General features: G+C 47.8%; 1 protein-coding gene across 2 annotated transcripts; it reads left to right on the forward strand.

Annotated features, from left to right (window-relative positions):
* Positions 1-325: 325 nt before the first annotated feature.
* On the forward strand, positions 326-18,304 carry LOC147114342 (uncharacterized). 2 transcript variants are annotated; one of them, XM_085995991.1, is made up of 6 exons: positions 326-378; positions 4,522-4,612; positions 5,974-6,170; positions 7,320-7,404; positions 14,664-14,875; positions 18,049-18,304. In XM_085995991.1, exons 1-6 carry the CDS (start codon positions 362-364, stop codon positions 18,149-18,151), a joined length of 705 nt encoding a protein of 234 aa, XP_085852117.1. In that variant the 5' UTR covers positions 326-361; the 3' UTR covers positions 18,152-18,304. The 2 variants fall into 2 exon arrangements, with proteins under 2 accessions (XP_085852117.1, XP_085852118.1); XM_085995992.1 differs by having other exon boundaries at positions 334-389.
* The last annotated feature ends 7,478 nt before the right edge of the window (positions 18,305-25,782 follow it).

Consider the following 25,782-nt stretch of genomic DNA (forward strand, 5'->3'; position numbering starts at 1 on the left):
CGCCTGGCTGTTGACTATCACCGCGGCCGGACATAAGCGCGGGGAGGCTCAATTACTCTATTTTAAAAGTTGCAAAGTCTTCTCATGTCAAAAAATAATGTTAGCCCAAAAAGAAGAGGTCCTGTTTTCTAAAGTCAGCAGTGAATCTTGCGACCATTCTATTGACAATGCGCTGAGTGGGTTCCCCAGGCCGGTGCCGCGGCTCCGGGACTCTTTCCATTGTGAGCGCTGAGGAGCGAGTGACGCCACAATCAGACTGATTCTGGGCCCAGATTCTCAGCAAAGTCAAACTGAGCTCGCAGTCAAATACCTGGGGGGGGTGGGTGGGATACAATGACTGGCCGAAACCATCGGGGTCAGAATGGCATCTTCGGAAAGGTAGCCAATAGGTTATTGTATACAGTCGCACCGTATTGTGTGCAGTTTGTGAGCATTGTGTGCAGTTTTGATCGCCTTATCTGAGGAAGGATGTTCTTGCCATGGAAGGAGTGCAGCAAAGATTCACCAGGCTGATACCTGGGATGGCAGGAATGACGTATGAGGAGAGATTGGGTCGATTGGGCTTATACTCGCTAGAGTTTAGAAGAATGAGAGGGGATCTCATTAAAACTTATAAAATTCTAACAGGACTGGACAGACTAGATGCAGGAAGGATGTTCCCGATGGCGGGGGAGTCTAGAACCAGGGGTCACAGTCTAAGGATAAGGGGTAAGCCATTTAGGACAGAGATGAGGAGGAATTTCTTCACCCAGAGAGTGGTGAACCTGTGGAATTCTATACCACAGAAGGCAGTAGAGGCCAATTCATTAAATATATTCAAGAAGGAGTTAGATATATTTCTTAAGGCTAAAGGGATCAAGGGATATGGAGAGAAGGCAGGGACAGGGTACTGAATTTGGATGATCAGCCATGATCTCATTGAATGGCGGAGCAGGCTCGAGGGGCCGAATGGCCTACTCCTGATCCTATCTTCTATGTTTCTATGCACCGTAATCCAGCTTTCTTCTCTTAGGCAGTCCCTCGGAACCGAGGATGACTGCATCCACATTAAAAATGAGTTCTCAGGTGACTGATGCGGGACCTACAGTCTCTGTCACAGGTGGTGGTTGAAGGGGCGGGCGGGTGGGGTGCTTGGGTTGACGTGCGCTCCTTGCGCTGCCTGCGCTTGGCTTCTGCTTGCTCCTGGCAAAGAGATTCGAGGTGTTCGGCGCCATCCCGGATGCTTCTCCTCCACTTTCTACGGTCTTGGGCCAGGGATTCCCAGGTGTCGGTGGGGATGTTGCACTTTTTCAAGGAGGCTTTGAGGGTGTCCTTGAAGTGTTTCCTCTGCCCACCTGGGGCTCTCTTGCTGTGTTGGAGCTCCGAGTAGGGCGCTTGTTTTGGGAGTCTCGTATCGGGCATGCGGACGATGTGGCCCGTCCATTGGAGCTGATCGAGCGTGGTCAAAGCTTCGGTGCTGGGGATGTTGGCCTGAGTGAGAACGCTGACGTTGGTGCGCCTATCCTGCCAATGGATTTGCAGGATCTTGCGGAGGCAGCGTTGGTGGTACCGCTCCAGTGCTTTGAGGTTCCTGCTGTACATGGTCCTTGTCTCTGAGGCATACAGGAGGGCGGGAATCACTACTGCTCTGTAGACCATGAGCTTGGTGCTGCTTTAAATCAGCTTTAAACCCTGAATGAGAATTGGGAAAAAGCTGCTATAATCACAAAAATCCCAGTCTGTCACAGCATTTACTGTAACAAACATAAAGATGCGATTTCATATATAGTCTATTCTTTATTCAAAAACAGATTATCTGGTCATTATCACATTGCTGTTTGTGGGAGCTTGCTGTGCGCAAATTGGCTGCCACGTTTCCCACATTACAACAGTGACTACACTTCAAAAAGTACTTAATTGATTGTAAAGCGCTCTGAGACATCCGGTGGTCGTGAAAGGCACTATATAAAAAATGCAAGCCTTTCTTTTTTTTTCTTAACTCAAACTTCCACTTTGCTGCGCCATCTCCAATGCTTAATTCATATTATTGGATAACTAAATTTTTAGCACACATTAACTGAATCGTCAGGAATAGACTGCACAAACTGGGATGTTTGATCTACAATTACAGTAGTACATATTCTGTTGAATTTTGAAATGTAAATATACATTTACTACTGCATTCATTCACTGTCCTGGGGCCAATATTTATCCCTCAACCAACATCACTCAAACAGATTATCTGGTCATTATCACATTGCTGTTTGTGGGAGCTTGCTGTGCGCAAATTGGCTGCCGCGTTTCCTACATTACAACAGTGACCACACTTCAAAAATACTTCATTTGGCTGTAAGGAGCTTTGGGACGTCCTGGAGTTGTGAAAGGTGCTATAGAAATGCAAGTTTTACCTATCAACTTTTATTTACCAGTCTTTCCACATAATTTAACGCTTTGATACTAAGGATCACCTTGCCCATTGTCCCCTCCCACATGCTCTGTCGCTCTGTGTACCTCCTCCCTCCCTGTATCCCACCATTGGTTGCAAAGCTTTCAGTCGTTTGTTCCTACTTGTGGCAACTCCTTCCCTACATATTTCCTGCCGACCTTTAAAGACCTTCTTACACCCGTCTGTTCAACCAAGCTTTTCGAATCTCACTGTAGGGCACGATATCAACTTCCCTATGCCTCTTTTTGAAGCACCTTGGGATGTTTCTTTACATTAAAACCAACGTCTTGATTTTAAAATTCTCATCCGCGTGTTCAAATCCCTCCATGGTCTCGGACCACCCTATCTCTGCAACCTCCTCCAGCCCTGCAACCCTCCGGGAACTCTGCATCCCTCCAATTCTGGCCTCTTGTGTATCCCCCACTTCCTTCGCCCCACCATTGGTGGCCGTGCCTTCAGCTGCCTGGGGAATTCCCTTCCTGAACCTCTCCGCCACTCCACCTCTCTCTCCTCCTTTAAGACGCTCCTTAAAACCTACCTCTTTGACCAAGCTTTTGGTCACTTGTCCTAATATCTCCTTCTTTGGCTCAGTGTCAAATTTTGTTTGATAATTGCTCCTGTGAAGCGCCTTGGGACATTTAAGGCGCTATATAAATGCATACGAATACAGACTCCTATTAGGCCCCGGCATCCAGCATTCAGAGATCGGCAGAGGGGGCACCAGATAGAAGTAGAGGAACGGCGCTTTACAATTAGACTTCAGCCGTGGCTCTGTTGGCAGCACCTTTGCCTCTGAGTCAGAAGGTTGTGAGTTCACAGTCCCACTCCAGAGACTGGAGCACGAAAGAATAGGCTGATGCTCCCAGATGCAGTACCGAGGGAGCGCTGCACTGTCGGAGGTGCCGTCTTTCGGATGAGACGTTAAACCTGAGGCCCTGTCTGCCCTCTCAGGTGGACATAAAAAATCCCAATGTACTATTTCGAAGAAGAGCAGGGGAATTCTCCCCGGTGTCCTGGGCCAATATTTATCCCTCAATCAACACCACTAAAAAACAGATTATCTGGTCGTTATCACATTGTTGTTTGTGGGAGCTTGCTGTGCGCAAATTGGCTACAGTACAACAGTTTCCCCTCATGGGGGAATCTAGAACTAGGGGGCACAGTTTCAGGATAAGGCCCATTTAAATCGGAAATGAGGAGGAATTTCTTCTCTCAGAGGGTCGTGAATCTCTGGAATTCTCTTCCCCAGAGAGATTTGGAGGCTGGGTCATTGAATATATTCAAGGCGGAGATAGACGGATATTTGAACTACAGGGGAGTCGAGGGTCATTGGGAACAGGCTTAAAAAGTGGAATTGAGGCCAAGATCAGATCAGACATGATCTTATTGAATGGCAGAGCAGGCTCGAGGGGCCTGAATGGCCCACTCCTGCTCCTAATTCTTATGTAACAGTGACTACACAGTAAAGTGCTTTGGGTGGTCATGAAAGGCGCCTTAGAAATGCAAGTCTTTCCTTCTTGAATGGATTTATTGGTTTAGTGCAAAGTGAGGCTCCATGTATCCTGATTTCATTGAAACTTATGAAATTCTAACAGGACTGGACAAACTAGATGCAGGAAGGATGTTCCCGATGGCCGGGGAGTCCAGAACCAGGGGTCACAGTCTAAAGATAAGGGGTAAGCCATTTAGGACAGAGATGAGGGGGAATTTCTTCACCCAGAGAGTGGTGAACCTGTGGAATTCTCTACCACAGAAGGCAGTGGAGGCCAATTCATTAAATATATTCAAGAAGGAGTTAGATATATTTCTTAAGGCTAAAGGGATCAAGGGATATGGGGAGAAGGCAGGGACAGGGTACTGAATTTGGATGATCAGCCATGATCTCGTTGAATGGTGGTGCAGGCTCGAGGGGCCGAATGGCCTACTCCTGCTCCTATCTTCTATGTTTCTATGTTTCAAAGAGAGCTGGAGGATACTTCCCAGAGGAATTTGAGTTCTGTATGGAATAAATGCAAAATTTGCAGAATAAAACTTGTACCTCTCTGTTCCATATTGTATATATATCATTCTAATATTTAAATGTCTTATTTTATTAGGGAAAATGAAAGCCTCGCGTCTGAAGAGGGGACTTCTCCAAATGTATCAGATTCAGAGGAGAATAAAATCCTGCTAGAAGAGAAGGCAAAGGTATGACTTGTTTTACCGCTCTCCGAGTAATGATATTAATTAACAAAAATAATCACAATTTTTATATTTTGTTTATTTTCCTTTCCAGTGTCTGTGCAAAGCTTTTCCAAAGGTAGGGACTAAGTTCATAAATTACAACATCGAACTCTCGAATGAAAATAGCTGGTGTGAAGTTTAGGTGCAGTTCTATCAGGGCTGAATATTGTGTGCTGTGGACGGAGGTAGACTGTGCACTGGGAGGTGTGTTACGCCTGGAGTCCACTGGGTTTAAAGAAAGACCTTGCATTTGTACAGCATCTTTCACGACCTCAGGACGTCCCACAGCGCTTTACAGTCAATGAAATACTTTTGAAGTTTAGTCACGGATGTAATGTAGGAAAACGTAGCAGCCAGTTTGTGCACAGCAATCTCCCACAAACAGCAATGAAATAAATGACCAGATGATCAACGTTCCCTTTAAGCTGTGCGGCCGCGCAGTGGTCTGAAGGTCCCATGCAGCCGGCTCACCGGCTCTTGAATGGAAAAACTGCGCACGCGCGGAAATTTGAACGGGTCGCGCAACCCGTTAAAGGGGCCGAGCACCCCCAAAAAATTAAAGGGAACATTGCAGCTAATGTTTTAGGAGTTGGTTGAGGGGTAGATATCAGGAGAACCCCCCTGCTCTTCTTCAAATAGTGGCCGTGGGATCTTTGAGATCCACCTGAGAGGGCAGACGGGGCCTCGGTTAAACGTCTCATCCGAAAGACGGCACCTCCGACAGTGCAGCACTCCCTCAGTCACTGCACTGGGAGCTCCAGCCTAGATTTTATGCTCAAGTCTCTGGAGCGGGACTTGAACCCACAACCTTCTGACTCAGAGGCGGGAGAGAGAGAGAGTGCGACCCACTGAGCCACAACTGACAACAGCTAACTGGACATCCTGCGCTACACATTCTTGGCCATTGCTTCTTTCACCTTGCAAGGTCCGGGCAGTCCATTCTGATTCCAGGCTGCATTTTATTAGCCTTTTACCGACACTTGCCCCTCCAACCCATCGGAAACCTCCTAGCCCCGTTCCTGAAGGTTTTCAATCAGAGAGAGAGAGTGCTACCCACTGAGCCATGGCTGACAGTAACCCGATCCTGTGACCAATATACGCGCGCCAACAGGATCCGGCTCGTCCGTGATCCCCTCCCGAGTGTTAAAAATCCTGCTGGTTCGCACAGTCCAAACCCACCCCAAGGGGAAGGCCACTTGGAGAGCTGCCAGTGCCCTTTGGAGCTGTCTCTCAAAAAAAAGAGTACAGGAGGGGAGGGGATAAACAAACTGCACCAAAGACCGAATCAGAGCCAGATGTCTGAGCGTTGGCTGATGTTTTTGCAGGATCTCAACGACAAGGCATTTGCAAGGTTCCTGCGAGCGTTCCGGTCGGTCGATCAGGCCTTCAACGCGATCATCCGTTACTTGAAATGGAGGAAGGAGTTTGGCGTTGATTCCATCACAGTTGAGGACCCGGAAATCAAGAATGAACAGAGAAGTGGTAAAGCAGTGCTGCTGGAGGAGAAGGACAATGTTGGCAGGCAGGTATCCTCACACTTTATTAACCAGGTTCTTTTATTAGAAGAGAGGAGGGAAATACATCTTAAAAAGAGGCAATCATCAGACGAGTGAAGAGCAGTAACCTTTCCTGTCTCTTCTGTTCTTAGATTGCATTGTGTACTAAAGTCCTGCTGCTGCATGTCCAAGACACAAGGGAGGTATTGGAGTAAAAGCAGGAACACCCATTCACAGAATGCCTTTCACAACCTCAGGACATCTCAAAGCCAATGAAGTGTCGAGCAAGAGCCAGGACACCAGGGAGAATTCCCCTGCTCCCCTTTGAAATAGTGGCCGTGGGATTTTTTATGTCCACCTGAGAGAGCAGACGGGGTCTCATCAGTTTAACGTCTCATCCGAAAGACGGCACCTCTGACAGTGCAGCACTCCCTCAGCACTGCACTGGGAGCTCCAGCCTAGATTATGTGCTCAAGTCTCTGGAGTGGGACTTGAACCCACAACCTTCTGACTTGGAGGCGAGAGAGAGAGTGCTGCCCACTGAGCCAAGGCTGACACCCACAATGGGACAATTTTTTAATTAAATTCATTCGCGGGATGTGGGCATCGCTGGCAAGGGTCAGCATTTATTGCCCATCCCTAGTTGCCCTTGAGAAGGTGGTGGTGAGCCGCCTTCTTGAACCGCTGCAGTCCGAGTGCCGAAGGTGCTCCCACAGTGCTGTTAGGCAGGGAGTTCCAGGATTTTGACCCAGCAACGATGAAGGAATGGCCGATATATTTCCAAGTCAGGATGGTGTGGGATTTGGAAGGGAACTTGCAGGTGGTGGTGAGCCGCCTTCTTGAACCGCTGCAGTCCGTGCGGTGAAGGTACTCCCGCGGTGCTGTTAGGGAGGGAGCTCCAGGATTTTGACCCAGCGACGATGCAGGAACGGCCGATATACGTCCAAGTCAGGATTGGCCTTCCCCGTCCTTGGATACATCGTGATCCTGTAAGTGCAGAAGTGAACACAATAGCAGAACTCAAAAGCTATGCTTGCGCTAAAATGGGAAGACCCTGGAAGCCTGAAATTGCCTTGGACCTGCTGGTAGTCCATCAGTGAGCTGCTGCAACTGCCAGCTGGAACCCGTAAGATTGGGTGCTGAAGGGACCTAAAGTTATGATTTTATTTCCTTAGGCCCATCCTACTGGTAACAGCCAAACTCCATCATTCAAAGGACCGGAACCTGCAAGATCTTATGAAATTCATTGTATATCTTTTGGTGAGTTTAGCCTGTATGTCAGCAAACTTTATGCACGTAGTCATGGAATCCTAGACTAGTACAGCACAGAAGGAGGCCATTTGGCCCATCGAGTCTGCGCCGGCTCTTTCGAAGAGCAATCCAGTCAGTCCCACTTCCCCGCTCTTTCCCCATATCCCTGCAGTTTTTTCTCCTTCAAGTATTTATCCAATTCCCTTTTGAAGGCTACTATTGAATCTGCTTCCACTGCCCTATCAGGCAGCGCATTCCAAATCCTAACCACTCGCTGTGTAAAAAAGTTTTTCCTCATGTCGCCCCTGGTCCTTTTGCCAATCACTTTAAATCTGGGCCCCCTGGTTATCAACCCTTCAGCCATTGGAAACAGTTTCTCTTTATGTGCTCGATCTAAACCCTTCATGATTTGAAACACCTCCATCAAATCTCCTCTTAACCTTCTCTGCTCTAAGGAGAACAACCCCAGATTCTCTAATCAATTATTAAACATTACAGTTTAATAAGGATCCTGCAGGTTGGAAGGTAGCAAATGTAACCCCACTATTTAAGAAAGGAGGGAAGAGAGAAAACGGGGAACTACAGACCAGTTAGCCTGACATCAGTAGTAGGGAAAATGCTAGAATCTATTAACAAGGACGTGGTAACAGGGCACTTAGAAAATAATAATAGGATTGGGCAGAGTCAGCACGGATTTATGAAAAGTAAATCGTGTTTGACAAATCTGTTAGAGTTTTATGAGGTTGTAACTAGCAGAATAGATAAGGGGGAACCAGTGGATGTGGTGTATTTGGATTTTCAGAAAGCATTCGATAAGGTGCCACACAAGAGATTATTAAACAAAATTAGGGCTCATGGGATTGAGGTAATATACTAGCATGGATTGAGGATTGGTTAACGGACAGAAAACAGAGAGTCAGAATAAACGGGTCATTCTCGGGTTGGCAGGCTGTAACTAGTGGGGTACTGCAAGGATCAGTGCTGGGGTCTCAGCTGTTCACAATCTACATCAATGATTTGGATGAGGGGACCAAATGTAATATATCCAAGTTTGCTGATGATACAAAGCTGGGTGGGAATGTAAGTTGTGAGGAGGATGCAAGGAGGCTTCAAAAGAATTTAGAGAGGCTAAGTGAGTGGTCAAGAACATGGCAAATGTAATATAATGTGGAGAAATGTGAAGTTATCCACTTTGGTAGGAAAAACAGAATATTTTTTAAATGGTGAGAGATTGGGAAATGTTGGTGTTCAGAGGGACCTGGGTGCCCTTGTACAAGAATCACTGAAAGTTAACATGCAGGTACAGCAAGCAATTAGGAAAGCAAATGGTATGTTGGCCTTTATTACAAGAGGATTTGAGTATTTTTTTTTAATTCATTGATGGGATGTGGGCGTCGCTGGCTGGCTAGGCCTGCATTTAGTGCCCATCCCTAATTGCCCTTGAGAAGATGGTGGTGAGCCACCTTCTTGAACCGCTGCAGTCCATATGGTGTAGGTACACCCACAATGCTGTTAGGAAGGGAGTTCCAGGATTTTGGCCCAGCAACAGTGAAGGAACGGCGATACAGGTCCAAGTCAGGATGGTGTGTGGCTTGGAGGGGAACTTGTAGGTGGTGATGTTCCCATGCGTCTGCTGCCCTTTTCCTTCTAAGTGGTAGAGGTCGTGGGTTTGGAAGGTGCTGTTGAAGGAGCTTTGGCGAGTTGCTGCAGTGCATCTTGTAGATGGTACACACTGCAGCCACAGTGTGCCGGTGGTGGAGGGAGTGAATGTTGAAGGTGGTGGATGGAGTGCCAATCAAGCGGGCTGCTTTATCCTGAATGGTGTTGAGCTTCTTGAGTGTTGTTGGAGCTGCACTCATCCAGGCAAGTGGAGAGTATTCCATTACACTCCTGACTTGTGCCTTGTAGATGGTGGAAAGGCTTTGGGGAGTCAGGAGGTGAGACACTCGCCGCAGAATTCCCAGCCTCTGGCCTGCTCTTGTAGCCACAGTATTTATGTGGCTGGTCCAGTTCAGTTTCTGATCAATGGTAACCCCCAGGATGTTGATAGTGGGGGATTCAGCGATGGTAATGCCATTGAATGTCAAGGGGAGATGGTTAGAGTCTCGCTTGTTGGAGATGGTCATTGCCTGGCACTTGTGTGGTGCGAATGTTACTTGCCACTTGTCAGCCCAAGTCTGAATGTTGTCCAGGTCTTGCTGCATATGGACACGGACTGCGTCAGTATCTGATGAGTCTCGAATGGTGCTGAACAGTGTGCAATCATCAGCGAACATCCCCACTTCTGACCTTATGATGGAGGGAAGGTCATTGATGAAACAGCTGAAGATGGTTGGGCCTAGGACACTGCCCTGAGGAACTCCTGCAGTGATGTCATGTGATTGAGATGAATGACCTCCAACAACCACAGCCAACTTCCTTTGTGCTAGGTATGATTCCAACCAATGGAGAGTTTTCCCCTTGATTCCCATTGACTTCAGTTTTGCTAGGGCTCCTTGATGCCACACTCGATCAAATGCTGCCTTGATGTCAAGGGCAGTCACTCTCACCTCACCTCTTAGTTCAGATCTTTTGTCCATGTTTGGACCAAGGCTGTAATGAGGTCAGGAGCTGAGTGGCCCTGGCGGAACCCAAACTGGGCGTCAGTTAGCAGGTTATTGCTGAGTAAGTGCCGGTTGATAGCACTGTCGGCGACACCTTCCATCACTTTGCTGATGATTGAGAGTAGACTGATGGGATGGTAATTGGCCGGGTCGGATTTGTCCTGCTTTTTGTAGACAGGACATACTTGGGCAATTTTCCACATTGCCGGGTAGATGCCAGTGTTGTAGCTGTTCTGGAACAGCTTGGCTAGGGGCGCAGCTAGTTCGGGAGCACAAGTCTTCAGTACTATTGAGTATAAGAGTAAAGACGTCTTACTGCAATTATATAGGGCCCTGGTGAGCCCACACCTGGAGTATTGTGTACAGTTTTGGTCTCCTTACCTAAGGAAGGATATACTTGCCATAGAGGGAGTGCAACGAAGGCTCACCAGACTGGTTCCTGGGATGGGGGGATTGTCCTATGAGGAGAGATTGAGTAGACTAGGCCTATATTCTCTGGAGTTTAGAAGAATGAGAGGTGATCTCATTGAAACATACAAAATTTTTAACAGGGCTTGACATGGTAGATGCAGGGAGGATGTTTCCTCTGGCTGGAGTGTCTAGAACCAGGGGTCACAGTCTCAGAATAAGGGGTCGGCCATTTAGGACTGAGATGAGGAGAAATTTCTTCACTCAGAGGGTGGTGAATCTTTGGAATTCTCTACCCCAGAGGGCTGTGGAGGCTCAGTCGTTGAGAATATTCAAGACAGAGATCGATAGATTTTTGAATATTAAGGGAATCAAGGATTATGGGGATAGTGCAGGAAAGTGGAGTTGAGGTAGAAGATCAGCCATGATCTTACTGAATGGCGGAGCAGGCTCGAAGGGCCAAATGGCCTACTCCTGCTCCTATTTCTTATGTTCTTATTACTTTACCCTTTATAATGAATATTATTAAAAGTATTGTCTTTGAATGTTGAAAATTGAGAATCTCAATTTTATTTTAAATGTCACTAAATGCCTAATCTCCTTCAGCCTCCCCCATGACTCTGAGGTTCAAATTCGCCGTGGGACGGCAGTGCGAATCGGGCGACAGCCAATCGGTGGCTCATTTTTACGCCCTGCCCAATTGTATTTTCCACTGGGCAGAGTGCAAAAACTATCGCCCACTTTGCACTGCCATCCCAGGTGAATTTATACCCCCTGTGAGTTTGCCCAGTGTACAGGAAGCCGCCAGGTAGAAACGTGGATCCGTACAAGCATAGGAAGAGGCCACGCGGCCCGTCACGCCTGTGCTGGCTTCTTGAAAGAACTGTCCAATTCAGTGCCAGACCCCAGCTTTGTCCCCCCCCTCCCCATAACCCTGCAAAGTAGTCCCCAGGCTATGTTGGCAATAGATTGGGAGAAGGGGAAGTGCAACGAGACCTGGGTGTCCTTGTGCACCAGTCGCTGAAGGTAAGCATGCAGGTGCAGCAGGCGGTTAAGAAGGCAAATGGTATGTTGGCCTTCATAGCGAGAGGATTCGAGTACAGGAACAAGGATGTCTTACTGCAGTTGTACAGGGCCTTGGTGAGACCACACCTTGAGTATTGTGTGCAGTTTTGGTTGCCTTACCTGAGGAAGGATGTTCTTGCCATGGAGGGAGTGCAGCGAAGATTCACTAGACTGATACCTGGGATGGCAGGAATGACGTATGAAGAGAGATTGGGACGATTGGGCTTATATTCACTGGAGTTTAGAAGAATGAGAGGGGATCTCATTGAAACTTATAAAATTCTAAAAGGACTGGACAGACTAGATGCAGGAAGGATGTTCCCGATGGCCGGGGAGTCCAGAACCAGGGGTCACAGTCTAAGGATAAGGGGTAAGCCATTTAGGACAGAGATGAGGAGGAATTTCTTCACCCAGAGAGTGGTGAACCTGTGGCATTCTCTACCACAAAAGGCAGTTGAGGCCAATTCATTAAATATATTCAAGAAGGAGTTAGATATATTTCTTAAGGCTAAAGGGATCAAGGGATATGGGGAGAAAGCAGGGACAGGGTACTGAGTTTGGATGATCAGCCATGATCTCATCAAATGGTGGAACAGGCTCGAGGGGCCGAATGGCCTACTCCTGCTCCTATCTTCTATGTTTCTATATTGAGTAAGTGGATCTCAGCTGGCATAGCCTTAGGGGATGATAGGAATTGCTAGGCGGAATAAGACCCAGGTCCATCTAATTCGCCTTCTATCATCCTGGTCGTCCCATGATACGACGACAATGGAGTTGTTGACTGATCACAGCAATCAATCTCCATCAATGAGTCTACAACAGACCCAGACACAAGGCGAGGAAAACCCCCAGTGGTGGAGAGCTTTGGGAACCACAGCTCCAAAGTCACCTGTTCCTCCCGAGCTCGCTGCACTCCCCACACAACACGTCTCAAATTGCTCATAGACTGGAGTACAAAATATTATTTTCTGAAAGAATGAATCAACAGTAACTGCTTCCCTAGGGAGCTTGTTCCATAGATTGACCACTCGCTCACTGAGATAATGTTTTCACACATTAGCTTTGAATTTCCCCTCCTTCAAGCACAGGCTGTGTCCTCTGGTTCTTCTGGACGGGATGAAACAGCTTAGAAACATAGAAAAATAGGAGCAGGAGTAGGCCATTTGGCCCTTCGAGCCCGTTCAATATGATCATGGCTGATCCTGTATCTCAATACCATATTCCCGCTCTCTCCCCATACCCCTTGATGCCTTTTGTGTCTAGAAATCTATCTATCTCCTTCTTAAATATATTCAGTGACTTGGCCTCCACAGCCTTCTGTGGTAGAGAATTCCACAGGTTCACCACCCTCTGAGTGAAGAAATTTCTCCTCATCTCAGTCCTAAATGTCCCACCCCGAATCCTGAGACTGTGACCCCTCGTTCTAGACCCCCCAGCCAGGGGAAACATCCTCCCTGCATCCAGTCTGTCTAGCCCTGTCAGAATTTTACACGTTTTTATAGGCTTGTTACAGTCAACATTATCTAATAACGTTAGAATCATAAAAACAACATTCACATCAGCTCTCGACCTTCTCCGTTCCAGTGAGAACGTGCCCAATTCACAACATCGCTCCTCATAATCCAATCCCTCCATCCCTCAATCATTCTGGTTGCTCTCTTCTGTATAATTTCAAATAGCTGATATGTCCTTTATGTACTGTGGTGACCAGACTGTGCACAGTATTCTAAGTGTGGCGCACCAATGATTTATAAAGTGACAGGATTACCTCACGAGTTTGGCTGAATATTGACCTTTTAATACATCCCAATATCCGATTTGCTTTACTCACTGCCAATGAGCATTATTGCGATAGTTTCAATTAATTATCCATCAGTAGCCCCCAGATCTCTTCCATTTTCCATCCATTCAAGTAATAGTCCCTTCCTGGATTTTTTCACCCTTATGTGAAGCACTTTCCATTTCTCAACATTGAATTTCATCTGCCGCCTGTCGGCCCAACTCCCAAGTATGTTCAAATCCGCCTGTAGCTTATCCTGTTCAGCTTTGGGGTCTACCACCTTCATTAGCTTTGTATCATCTGCACATTTAGTTATTGTGCTCGTGACTCCGAGCTCCAGATCATTTATGAAGATATTAAGCAAACAAGGTCCCAAAACAGACCCCTGTGGGACCCCCGGGGTAGCATTCTCCTGGGCTGGTGACAGTCCCCGTGCCACCACCCTGTGGGTTCTGTTGGTCAACCAATGATGTATCCATTGTAGGATATTTCCACTGATTCCCGCTTTCTTTATTTTCAATTGGTTGGGGGGGGGGGGGGGGGGGGGGAAAAGAGGTGGTGGTAATTAGCCAGGGTTCCGTGTACCCCAGACTGTTATCCAGTGAGCTGTACGGGAAGTGTGTGTGTGGGGGCCGGTGAATGAGTCAGGATCAGGATCACTCTTTCATTCCCACAAAGAAAGAACTTGCATTTATATAGCGCCTTCCACAACCACCTTCTCTTCTTAGGCAGTCTCTCGGAACCAAGGACGTCTTGCTTCCACACTAAAAATGAGTTCTCAGGTGACTGCTGAGTGCAATGCGGGTCCTACAGTCTCTGTCACAGGTGGGGCAGGCGGTGGTTGAAGGGGCGGGTGGGTGGGGTGCTTGGGTTGACGTGTGCTCCTTGCGCTTGGCTTCCGCTTGCTCCTGGCAAAGAGACTCGAGGTGTTCGGCGCCTTCCCGGATGCTTCTCCTCCACTTTGTGCGGTCTTGGGCCAGGGATTTCCAGGTGTCGGTGGGGATGTTGCACTCTTTCAAGGAGGCTTTGAGGGTGTCCTTGAAGCGTTTCCTCTGCCCACCTGGGGCTCTCTTGCCGTGCCGGAGCTCCGAGTAGAGCGCTCGTTTTGGGAGTCTCGTATCGGGCATGCGGACAATGTGACCCACAACCCCAACAACAACTTGCATTTCTACAGCGCCTTTCACAACCTCAGGACGTTCCAAAGCGCTTTACAGCCAATGGCCACTTGGACGAGGTATTGGAGGGCGGCAGGCTAACGTCTGTCCCTTCGAGAAAGGAGGGGGGATGAGCTTGGAGGAAGGGAAAAGCTGCTGATTATACATAGGTGGCACAAGATGCTAATACTGTCTTAGTGTGAGGTCGAACAAGCAGCGCCAAAGGTTCCATCCATTAATCTGTTCTGTACTCTGCAGGAATCAGCAGGCAAGCATTGCGACGATGACGTATGCGACAACTTCTGCATTGTGTTTGACATGAAAGACTTTTCGATGAATAGCATGGATTACCAATTTGTCAAGAATTTAATCTGGTTGCTCTCCAATTATTACCCAGAGCGACTGGGCATTTGGCTGATCGTTAACCCCCCGGTGCTTTTCAGCGGCTGCTGGGTAATTATACGCAGTTGGTATGTCTTATTTTTCTAAATAAAACCATCTCTGGGCCTGAAATTCCGTGGCTGGGTGTGGGGGTTGGGGGGGGATGGGCAGGGGTGTCTCACTGTCTCCTGCTGTGACTAGGGCGGAACTCTACCTAGGGGTGGTGAGCGATCAAAAATGCAGTTAAGAGGGAAAAAAGTTTGTAATTTTTGCATGTAGTTTAATGGATCAGTGACTCATCATGAGCCATAGCATTAAAGTTCCTCTTGCTATGTAAAGAGGAAAGAAGGAACTTGCATTTCTGTAGCGCCTTTCACGACCTCAGGACGTCCCAAAGCGCTTTACAGCCAACGAAGTACTTTTTGAAGTGTCGTCACTGTTGTAATGTAGGAACATAAGAACATAAGAAATAGGAGCAGGAATAGGCCTGCTCCGCCATTCAATAAGATCATGGCTGATCACAGAATCACAGAAACCTCACAGTACAGATAGAGGCCATTTCGGCCCATCGAGCCTGCACCGACACATAACCCACCCGATCCCCGTAACCCCTACACCAACACGTATCCCACCCTATCCCCGTAACCCCACGTATTTAATCCACCTAACACTAAGGGTCAATTTTTATCATAGCCAATCAACCTAACCCACACATCTTTGGACTGTGGGAGGAAACCGGAGCACCCGGAGAAAACCCACGCAAACACGGGGAGAATGTGCAAACTCCACACAGACAGTCACCCGAGGCCGGATTCGAACCCGGGTCCCTGGCACTGTGAGGCAACAGTGCTAACCACTATGCCACCGTGCTGATCTTGGGCTCAAAGCCACTTTCCTGCCCACTCCCCATAACCCTTCACTCCCTTATCTTGCAAAAATCTGTCTATCTCCACCTTAAATGTATTCACTGACCCAGCCTCCACAGCTCTCTGGGGCAGAGAATTCCACAGATTTACGACCCTCTGAGAGAAGAAATTCCTCATCTCAGTTCTAAAAGGGCGACCCTTTATTCTGAAACTGTGCCCCCGAGTTCTAGATTCCCCCACGAGGGGAAACATCCTCTCTGCATCTATCTTGTCGAGCCCCCTCAGTATCTCAAATGTTTCAATAAGATCACCTCTCATTCTTCTAAATTCCAATGAGCTATGCTGGCTCTCTCCAATCAGCTCATATTGACACCGAGCCACATAAGGAGAAAATAGGGCAGGTGACCAAAAGCTTGGTCAAAGAGGTGAGGTAGGTTTTAAGGAGCGTCTTAAAGGAGAGAGAGAGTAGAGCGGTTTAGGGAGGGAATTCCAGAGCTTAGGGCCGCAGCAGCTGAAGGTACGGCCACCAATGGTTGAGCGACTATAATCATGTAATGTAGGAAACGCGGCAGATAATATGCGCACAGCAAGCTCCCACAAACAGAAACGAGATAATGACCAGCTCATCCGTTTTAGTGATGCTTTTCCCACACCTCACTGCCATTCTCATGGGTAAGGCCAGTCAGTGCAATCGATGCTCACTCAGATATAGGCAGACAAATACTTGCAAATAAGGGAACCACAGTCTCCGTGGTAAAGAAGGAACTTGCACTTATAGATCACCTTTCAGGTCTTCATGATGACCCAAAGCTTCACAGCCAAGGAGTTACTTCTCTCCAAGTGTAGGCACGGTTATATATAAGCAAACACAGCAGCCTGTGCACACAGTGCAATCCCACAAATAGCAAATGAAATCAAAGACCAGTGATTCTATTTCTGGTGATGCACATTGGCCAGAAAACCAGGAGAACACCCCTGCTCTTAGAATCATAGAATGGTTACAGCACAGACGGAGGCCATTCGAGCCCGTGCCGGCTCTCTGCAAGAGCACTTCAGCTCGTCCCACTCCCCCGCCCTTTCCCCGTAGCCCTGCAAATTTTATTCCTTCAGGTACTTATCCAATTCCCTTTTGAAAACCACGATTGAGTCTGCCTCCACCACCCTCTCAGGCAGTGCATTCCAGATCCTAACCACTCGCTGCGTAAAAGTTTTTCCTCATGTCGCCTTTGGTTCTTCTGCCAATCACCTTAAATCTGTGTCCTCTGGTTCTCGACCCTTCCGCCAATGGGAACAGTTTCTCTCTATCTACTCTGTCCAGACCCCTCAGGATTTAGAACACCTCTATCAAATCTCCTCTCAACCTTCTCTGCTCTAAGGAGAACAATCCCAGCCTCTCCACATAACTGAAGTCCCTCATCCCTGGAATCATTCTCGTAAATCTTTTCTGCACCTTCTCTCAGGCCTTCACATCCTTCCTAAAGTGCGGTGCCCAGAATTGGACACAATACTCCAGTTGAGGCCGAAGCAGTGTTTTACACAGGTTCATCATAACTTACTTGCTTTTGTACTCTATACCTCTATTTATGAAGCCCAGGATCCCGTATGTTTTTGTAACTGCTTTCTCAACCTGTCCTGCCACCTTCAAGGATTTGTGCACATATACCTCCCAGGTCTCTCTGTTCATGCACCCCCTTCATCTTAAAATAGCAGCATTATCTGGACAGGCAGATGCGGCCTTGGTTTAAAGTCTCATCCAAAGGACGGCACCTCCAAAAGTGCAGCACTCCCTCAGTACTGCACTGGGAGTGTCAGCCTGGAGTGAGGCTCAAGCCCACAACCTTCTCCACTCAAGGCGAGAGAGCTCCTGACTGAGCCAAACTGACAGTCTAAACTAGTTTTTAAAGAAATACTTGCATTTACATGACTTTCATGCCAGTGAAGTACTTTTTGAAGTGTAGTCACTGTTGCAATGTAGGAAACGCAGCAGCCAATTTGCGCAATGCAACCTCCCACAAACAGCAATGTGCTAATGACCAGCTAATCTGTTTTAGTGATGTTGGTTGAGGGATAAATATTGGCCAGGACACCGGCGACAACTCCCCTGCTCTTCTTCGAAATAGTGCCATGGGACCTTTCACGTCCACCCGAGGGGGCAGACGGGGCCTCGGTTTAACATCTCATCCAAAAGACGGCACCTCCGACAGTGCAGCACTCCCTCAGCACGGCACTGGAGTGTCAGCCTGGATTATGTGCTCAAGTCTCTAGAGTGGGACTTTGAACCTACAGACTTTCTGACTCAGAGGGGAGAGAGAGAGTGCTACCCACTGATCCACGGCCAAAGTTTAGTATTTAGTTGAATTGGAACATGAACATTTCTGAACTGCATTCTCTTTCAGGCTGGATGAAAACACTGCCAAGAAAGTAATCTTCGTCAGCCGGCCGGAGCAACTAGCAGAGTACATTCGGCCGGAGGTTTTACCCAGGAATCTGTTTCTGTGACCATGTGCTCTCTGTAACCACAAAAGGTTCTATTGTGCATAAGTTAGCATTGCTCAAAATAGTGAAGTCCTTGAGATTCGCAACCATGCTTACACAAGACTTTTTAAAAGATTACTGTACATTTTAAAAATAAAGTTTGACATTTTTGCCTTTGGTTTGTTTTTTTTGGTTTCGGGTACTAATAACTTGTTAATTTTCCATTGCATCAATAAGAGGTCCCACTGAGCACAATGATTCCACGCGACTGTATCACATCACCACGCCACTAAGATGCAATAGAATCATACAGCACAGGAGGCCGCCATTTGGCCCATCCTGCCTGTGCCGGCTCTCAGAAAGAGCTCTCCAATTAGTCCCACTCCCCCCTGCTCATTCCCCCCCCCCCGTAGCCCTGCAAATTTTTCCTTTTCAAGTATTTCTCCAATTCCCTTTTGAAAGTTACTATTGAATCTGCTTCCACCACCCTTTCAGGCAGCGCATTCCCGATCACAACTCGCTGTGTAAAAACAAAAAATTCTCATCTCTCCCCCTGGTTCTTTTGCCAATGACCTTAGATCCGTGTCCTCTGGTTACCATCGCTGCATGAAGTATTAAACGCAACTCCAACCTAAGCCTAGGTTTTGCGATCGGCCTTACCAGGTGTGTGATTAGCAGATTCCCACAGTGCTGATCCCATCGGAATCTTCCAGATGGCAGCCTATTTAACATACTGTGAACGAGTTCCCTTTGTGAATTAGTGCCTCTGATTGGGAGCACATTCGTTTGTGGTTGGAAAATCAGTTTGCAGCAGCTTAAATAGAATCCATAGGGGCTAGAAATTCGTTATAGCCAAGAAATGGGCAGTGTTTAGACTAAGAATGGTTAAGTAGCACCAGTTGAAAATGGTCTAGGCTGCACGCAAAATTCATCCTCACTCCTCATTAAAATGATTGCAGTCATGATTCTAATCTAAAAGCCCAAGCTCATTGGCGTTGCACTGAAAAGATGGACCAATAGCAGGTGTAATCTAAACGCAAGTAATGATTGCCACAGGCTTTTTTCACTACTGAAAGGGGAGGTTCATTGATGCTGCAGCACCTCATTCTCAGCATTGTTGGGTGTACAGCTGCCTCAACTGTCGTAAGGAGAAGTAGTACTTAATTACAAATCCTGATGGCAGATTGCTGTCCCAGGGAGGTTTTCCGATGAAGCTTTGGAGGCACTGGTTTTAGCAGCGGAGAGCAGGCGGGCGGTCCTGTACCCGGCCACTGGCAGGAGGCCCTCACCACAGGTCTGCTGAACTATGTGGAGGGAGGTGTCACACCATGTCACGGGCAACACTGTGGTCCCCAGGACCCACACCCAGTGCAGGAGGAAGTTTAACGATCTCACATGGGTGGTCAGGGTAAGTGAAGGCTTCAACAAATGCGACAAACCACCATCTGTACCACAAGCTTCACACACTGCCCAAAGCACCACACCCCCAGCACTCACCCACCAACAATCTTTACCTAGTAACGCTCACACCCACATCTCACACCTTGCACACGACAGCTATTCAACTATGGCAGGCACAAGGGTCATTAGTTATTAGAATTCATGTGATAGGTTTATAGATAATTTACTAATTGCGTTTGGAATATTTTGTGGTCTCTCTCATTTCACCTCTGCGCCCAGGAGGACACTGTGATACGGCCTGAGACAGGGATTGTATGATGGGGATGTGGTGAGCTACGGGGATCTGGGGTTTCATTCATGCGAATCGGAGTCCAATGAGCCGGTCATGGACAGCCCGCCCAGAAGGCCCATTGGCTCGCTGCCTCCGCCGTAGATCCTGGAGGGCGTGGTCCACTGCCTGTAGAGTCTGTTAGCAAGTGTTGTAGTTTGAAGCATTTCAAAAATAATGAGGGAGTTTTGTACATGCCAGAACACTCCCTGATACCAAAGAACCTTCAAGTGAATAAAGAAAACGCTTGCAGTAGCAGTATTTAGCACACAGCCACTCAAACTGCAAAACCCTGTCAAGTGTGAGTGATTGGAGAAGAGCCCATTAAATATTGTCGCTGGAGCCGGCTTCCTGCTGCTGCACGCCACCTCAACCTGTCGCTGCTTTCCCCAGCCAGTAAGTTCAATGACCAAAACGAAGTTGGGACATCGGGCGTCAAGTGAGCGTTGCACACTCACTGACGTCATGATCTCCGTGATTGAGATGGCCCTGTCGATCGAGTATACCAGCAGCACTACCGGCAAGATGGCTAGGGCAGGTGGCGGTAGAGCTCTGAACAGCATTTTAGCGCCATCTCATGGCACCAAACACAAATTACTCCCCCATAGAATTTTACAATACAGAAGGAGGCCATTGGTCTGATTAGCTGTCCACCAGCGAGCTCTTAGACTGCACGTATTCTAGCGCCTTCTCCTTCAGAGCGCGCATGCTCTGCACATTCCCCGGGGGCGGTGGTCAGTGTTGGGACCCTTGCTCTTCTCACCCTATAGAGAGGATCTGGGTATAGGGGGACACAGTATCAAAGTTTGAAAACGACACAAAAATTGGAAGCGTGGTTAACTACAGAGAGGACTGTAAGCGACTTCAGGAGAACATTGACAAGTTAGTAGCCTGGGCAAATAGATGCTACGTGAGTTTAATGTGTACAAATGTGAGATACTTTAGGAGGAAGAATAAAGAGAGGAAATACATACTAAATAGAAAAAGTTTAAAAGGACAATTTTTCTTTATTCATTCATGGGATGTGGGCATCGCGGGCGAGGCCAGCATTTATTGCCCATCCCTAATTGCCTTCTTGAACCGCTGCAGTCCATGTGGTGAAGGTACTCCCATAGTGCTGTTAGGCAGTTTCAGGGTTTTCACAGAATCACAGAATCTACAGTGCAGATAGAGGCCATTTCGGCCCATCGAGCCTGCACCGACACATATCCCACCCTATCCCCGTAACCCCACGTATTTAATCCCCTAACACTAAGGGTCAATTTATCATAGCCAAATCAACCTAACCTGCACATCTTTGGACCCAGTGCGTATGAAGGAACAGCCAATATATTTCCAAATCAGGATAGTGTGTGACTTGGAGAGGAACCTGGAGGCGACGGTGTTCCCATCCGCCTGCTGTCCTTCTAGGTGGAAAAGGTCGCGGGTTTGGGAGGTGCTGCCGAAGAAGCCTTGGCGAGTTGCTGCAGTGCATCTTGTAGATGGTACACACTGCAGCCACGGTACGCCGGTGGTGGAGGGAGTGAATGTTTAAGGTGGCGGACGGGGTGCCAATCAAGCAGGCTGCTTTGTTCCGGATGGTGTTGAGCTTCTTGAGTGTTGTTGGAGCTGCACTCATCCAGGCAAGTGGAGAGTATTCCATCACACTCCTAACTTGTGCCTTGTAGATGGTAGAAAGGCTTTGGGGAGTCAGGAGGTGAGACACTCGCCGCAGAATACCCAGCCTCTGACCTGTTCTTGTAGCCACAGTATTTATGTGGCTGGTCCAGTTAAGTTTCTGGTCAACGGTGACCCCCAGGGTGTTGATGGTGGGGAATTTGGTGATGGTAATGCTATTAAATGTCTTCATTGCATAAAAATACTGCCCTGGTGCATTAATAAGCCATACAAACCAACAGTTGGGACACTGGCATTAATTACATAAGATGTAGAAGGAGTCGGTCATTTGGCCCCTCGAGCCTGCTCCGCCATTCAATAAGATCATGGCTGATCAGATCTTGGCTTCAACTCCACTCCCTGGCCGCTCCCCATAACCCTTGACTCCCTTATCGTTCAAAAATCTGTCTCTCCCCCTTAAATATATTCAATGACCCAGTCTCCACCGCTCGCTGGGGGAAGAGAATTCCAAATATTTATGACCCTCAGAAGAAATTCCTCCTCATTTCTGATTTAAAAGGGTGCCTCCTTATCCTGAAATTATGCGCCCTGGTTCTAGGTTCCCCCGCGAGGGGAAACATCCCCTCTGCATCTACCCTCTCAAGCCCCCTTCAGAATCTTCTATGTTTCAATAAGATCACCTCTCATTCTTCTAAACTCCAGAGAATATAGGCCCAACCTGCTCAACCTTTCTTCATAAGACAACCCCTTCAACTCAGGACTCAACCTCATTAGCCTCAGCACTCCTGGACAATCTCTGTTGGAAAGCAGAGCATGAACAGGTCAGGGTGAAGGGGGGCTATGGAGCCCCTAATGATCATTCACCCAGCTCACACAAGAGCGACGACTGGAGCAAGGTAGCAGAGAGGAGCTGGTGCCATGTACGAGAGATGGGCTGGAACCTGAAGTGCGGAGGAAAGGCGCGAGTCAAATTGTGTTGGAAGATTGCACCAGAATTCTTTTTGCAGGGGCGTCCAGTTAATTTAAAAAAAGATGAACACCAGGCAGAAGAACTGGAGGGGAGAAACCTTTTTGAAGCAACGAGTTGTTGTGATCTGAAAGGGCGGTGGAAGCAGATTCAACCATAACTTTCAAAAGCGAATTGGATAAATACTTGGATAAATGGGGGAGAAAATTACAGGGCGATAAGGAAAGAGCGAGGGCAGTGGGACGAATCAGAGCTTTCAACGAGCTGGCACAGGCACAATGGGCTCTTTCTGTGCTGTGTGATTCCGCTCTCTTTGTATCCATCATTTCATTCATTTAACAATCAGCATCCATGGATATTTGACCACATTCTTCAACTCCTCTCTGAATTTAAGAACACAAGAATTAGGAGCAGGAGTCGGGGATTCGGCCTGTTGAGCCTGCTCCGCCATTCAATAAGATCATGGCTGATCGTCGACCTCAACTCCACTTTCCTGTCCGATCCTCATATCCCTCTAGTCCCTTTATATCCAAAAATCTATCAATCTCAGTCTTGAATATAGTCAACGACTGAGCATCCACAGCCACCATGACTAATCCCTTACATTCATAGCTTCATCTCACCCTCATGCACGGAGCACTGCTGCAAACCTCACAGCTTGCACACACTGGCAGCTATTCAACCATGACCAGCACAACACGTTGCACCACACTCACCGACACTTCCCTCTCTCTTGCAGGACAAGATGGCTCATAACTGGAGGCAGCACAGAAACATAGAAGATAGGAGCAGGAGTAGGCCATTCGGCCCCTCGAGCCTGCTCCGCCATTCAATGCGATCATGGCTGATCATCCAAATTCCGTACCCTGTCCCTGCTTTCTCCCCATATCCCTTGATCCCTTTAGCCTTAAGAAATATATCTAACTTCTTCTTGAATATATTTAATGAATTGGCCTCTACTGCCTTGTGGTAGAAAATTCCACAGGTTCACCGCTCTCTGGGTGAAGAAATTCCTCCTCATCTCTGTCCTAAATGGCTTACCCCTTATCCTTAGACTGTGACCCCTGGTTCTGGACCCCCCGACCATCAGAAACATCCTTCCAGCATCTAGTCGGTCTAGTCCCGTTAGAATTTTGTTTCAATGAGATCCCCTCTCATTCTTCTAAACTCCAGCGAGTACAAGCCCAATCGACCCAATCTCTCCTCATACGTCATTGCTACCATCCCAGGTATCAGCCTGGTGAATCTTCGCTGCACTCCTTCCATGGCAGGAGCATCCTTCCTCAGATAAGGCGACCAAAACTGCGCACACTACTCAAGATGTGGTCTCACCAAGGCCCTGTACAACTGCAGCAAGACCTCCTTGTTCCTGTACTCAAACCCTCTTGTTACAAAGGCCAACATAGCATTTGCCTTCTTAACCGCCTGCTGCACCAGCATGACCTAACCCCAATGGAGGAGACGATGCTGGAGCAGCCATCGCTGAGCCCGTGGCCAGCCAAAACAATGCAAGATGCCGGAATCCTCATACCTAATCCTCCTCCTCACATCCCACTTCCCCCTCACCCAACAATCTCTTCTGATTTACAAGCTTGCAGAGGGCGTAAGCACGCACCTCTCGCTTTCCCTCCCCTTCACCACAACCCGACCCTCGAGCCTTTCAGATAGCCAAGAGGTGCAAGCTGGCCAGGCCGTGGGAGGAGGGTGGAAGCAGGAACTGTCAGTGGAAGATGTCCACGCTGCTGAAGACACCGCACCATCACTCGATTTCACACTCGCAGCCACCGGCTCAGACACAGACACTGCGCGCCATGGAGGGGAAGAGCACCGAGGCAGCATCTGCACGTAGTGAGTCACCGGGCATGAGTGCAGCCAGGCCAGGGGGGTGGGGGTGAAAAGGGGAGCACAGTGCCGGCTCATCGGAGGGTGGGGTCGCACAAGAATTCTGCTGCACAGGACTCAGACGAGGCACTTCGATAGGGCGGCCTACAGAAGAATTAAATAGGATTAGTCTGACATGAACAACAAAGACAAAGGTTTGTAAGAAGTATCTTTTTTAAAAATTGGTGAATCAGGTACAATCAACTCAGGAGTATGTACAATGTACATTTTTCACAGTATCAAGAGATGCCCAACATCAATCATGAGAGTTACAAACTTGGGATTAATGTCATGACCCTTTTCTGTTCAATTTCACTGCAGTCAAGGCATAAACAAAGGATGGATAATAAAGCATCATCCCTTTTGTCTTTTAATCTCTCCTGCCTTCCACCCTATCACAGACCTTCCCTTTTGTTCTTTCCTCCCCTCCCCCCTTTCCCTGCCCCCTACACTTGCTTAAAAACCTGTTCCATCTCCAGCTTTTTTCCAGTTCTGACGAAGGGTCATCGACCCGAAACGTTAACTGTTTCTCTCTTCACAGATGCTGCCTGACCTGCTGAGTATTTCCAGCATTTTCTCTTATTTCCAGCATCCGCAGTATTTTGGTTTTGGATGGGTAATAAAAGGTTTGTGAAGTGATCTTTCAACTTGGTAGTGAGGCCAATAAAACCCAACTTTTGTGGAACTGACAGACTGGGGGGGGGGGGGGGGGGGGGGGGGGGGAAGTACATCTAACTGCAAAAGATCTACCAGTTGTGATAAACTACCTTAGTGAGAGAGAGAGAGAGAGAGACTATATATACACTGTCAGTATTTATAGGCACTTGAAATGTTCTTTTTCCCCCCCCATTTAATACGACAAAGACACACACACCTATCACGGTAAAAGACCAATCTAAACATGAAATCCTTGTGCATCTCAACCTGGAATATCCAAGGCCTATCCTCTTCTGTGCTTGGCCAAAAGAGCAGGTCCCCAGAGTTCCTAGATGAAATCAAAGATCTGGACATTATCATTTTGCAAGAAACCTGGTGTAGAGGAGAAACATAGAGATAGGAACAGGAGTAGGCCATTCGGCCCTTCGAGCCTGCTCCGCCATTCAATGAGATCATGGCTGATCTTCGTCTGAGATCATAGCTGATCTTACCAGTTCAGTACCCCGTCCCCGCCTTTTCTCCGTAACCCTTAATCCCCTTAGCCTTCAGAAATATATCCAATTCTCTCTTGAAAATATTTATTGAATTAGCCTTCGCAGCCCTCTGTGGCAGGGAATTCCACAGGCTCACCACTCTTTGAGTGAAGAAATTCTTCCTCATCTCTGTTTTAAATGATTTGCCCACTATTTTTAGACTGTGGCCCCTGGTTCTGTGCTCCCCGGCCATTGGAAACATTCTCTCTGAATTCAGCCTGTCCAGGCCTGCCATAATTTTATATGTTTCGATGAGATCCCCTCTCAATCT

The sequence above is a fragment of the Somniosus microcephalus genome, chromosome 8 (genome assembly GCF_052327205.1).
Source record: "Somniosus microcephalus isolate GS21.2 chromosome 8, FLI_Smic_1.0, whole genome shotgun sequence".
NCBI classification, from domain to species: domain Eukaryota; kingdom Metazoa; phylum Chordata; class Chondrichthyes; order Squaliformes; family Somniosidae; genus Somniosus; species Somniosus microcephalus.

Coding starts and splice junctions, on each gene's coding strand:
- LOC147114342 (XM_085995992.1), top strand. CDS start 334: ATGACTGGCCGAAACCATCGGGGTCAGAATGGCATCTTCGGAAAGGTA. Junction 390..4,521: donor TTCGGAAAGGTAGCCAATAG/GTTATTGTATAC, acceptor TTATTTTATTAG/GGAAAATGAAAGCCTCGCGT. Junction 6,171..7,319: donor GAGAAGGACAATGTTGGCAG/GCAGGTATCCTC, acceptor TTATTTCCTTAG/GCCCATCCTACTGGTAACAG.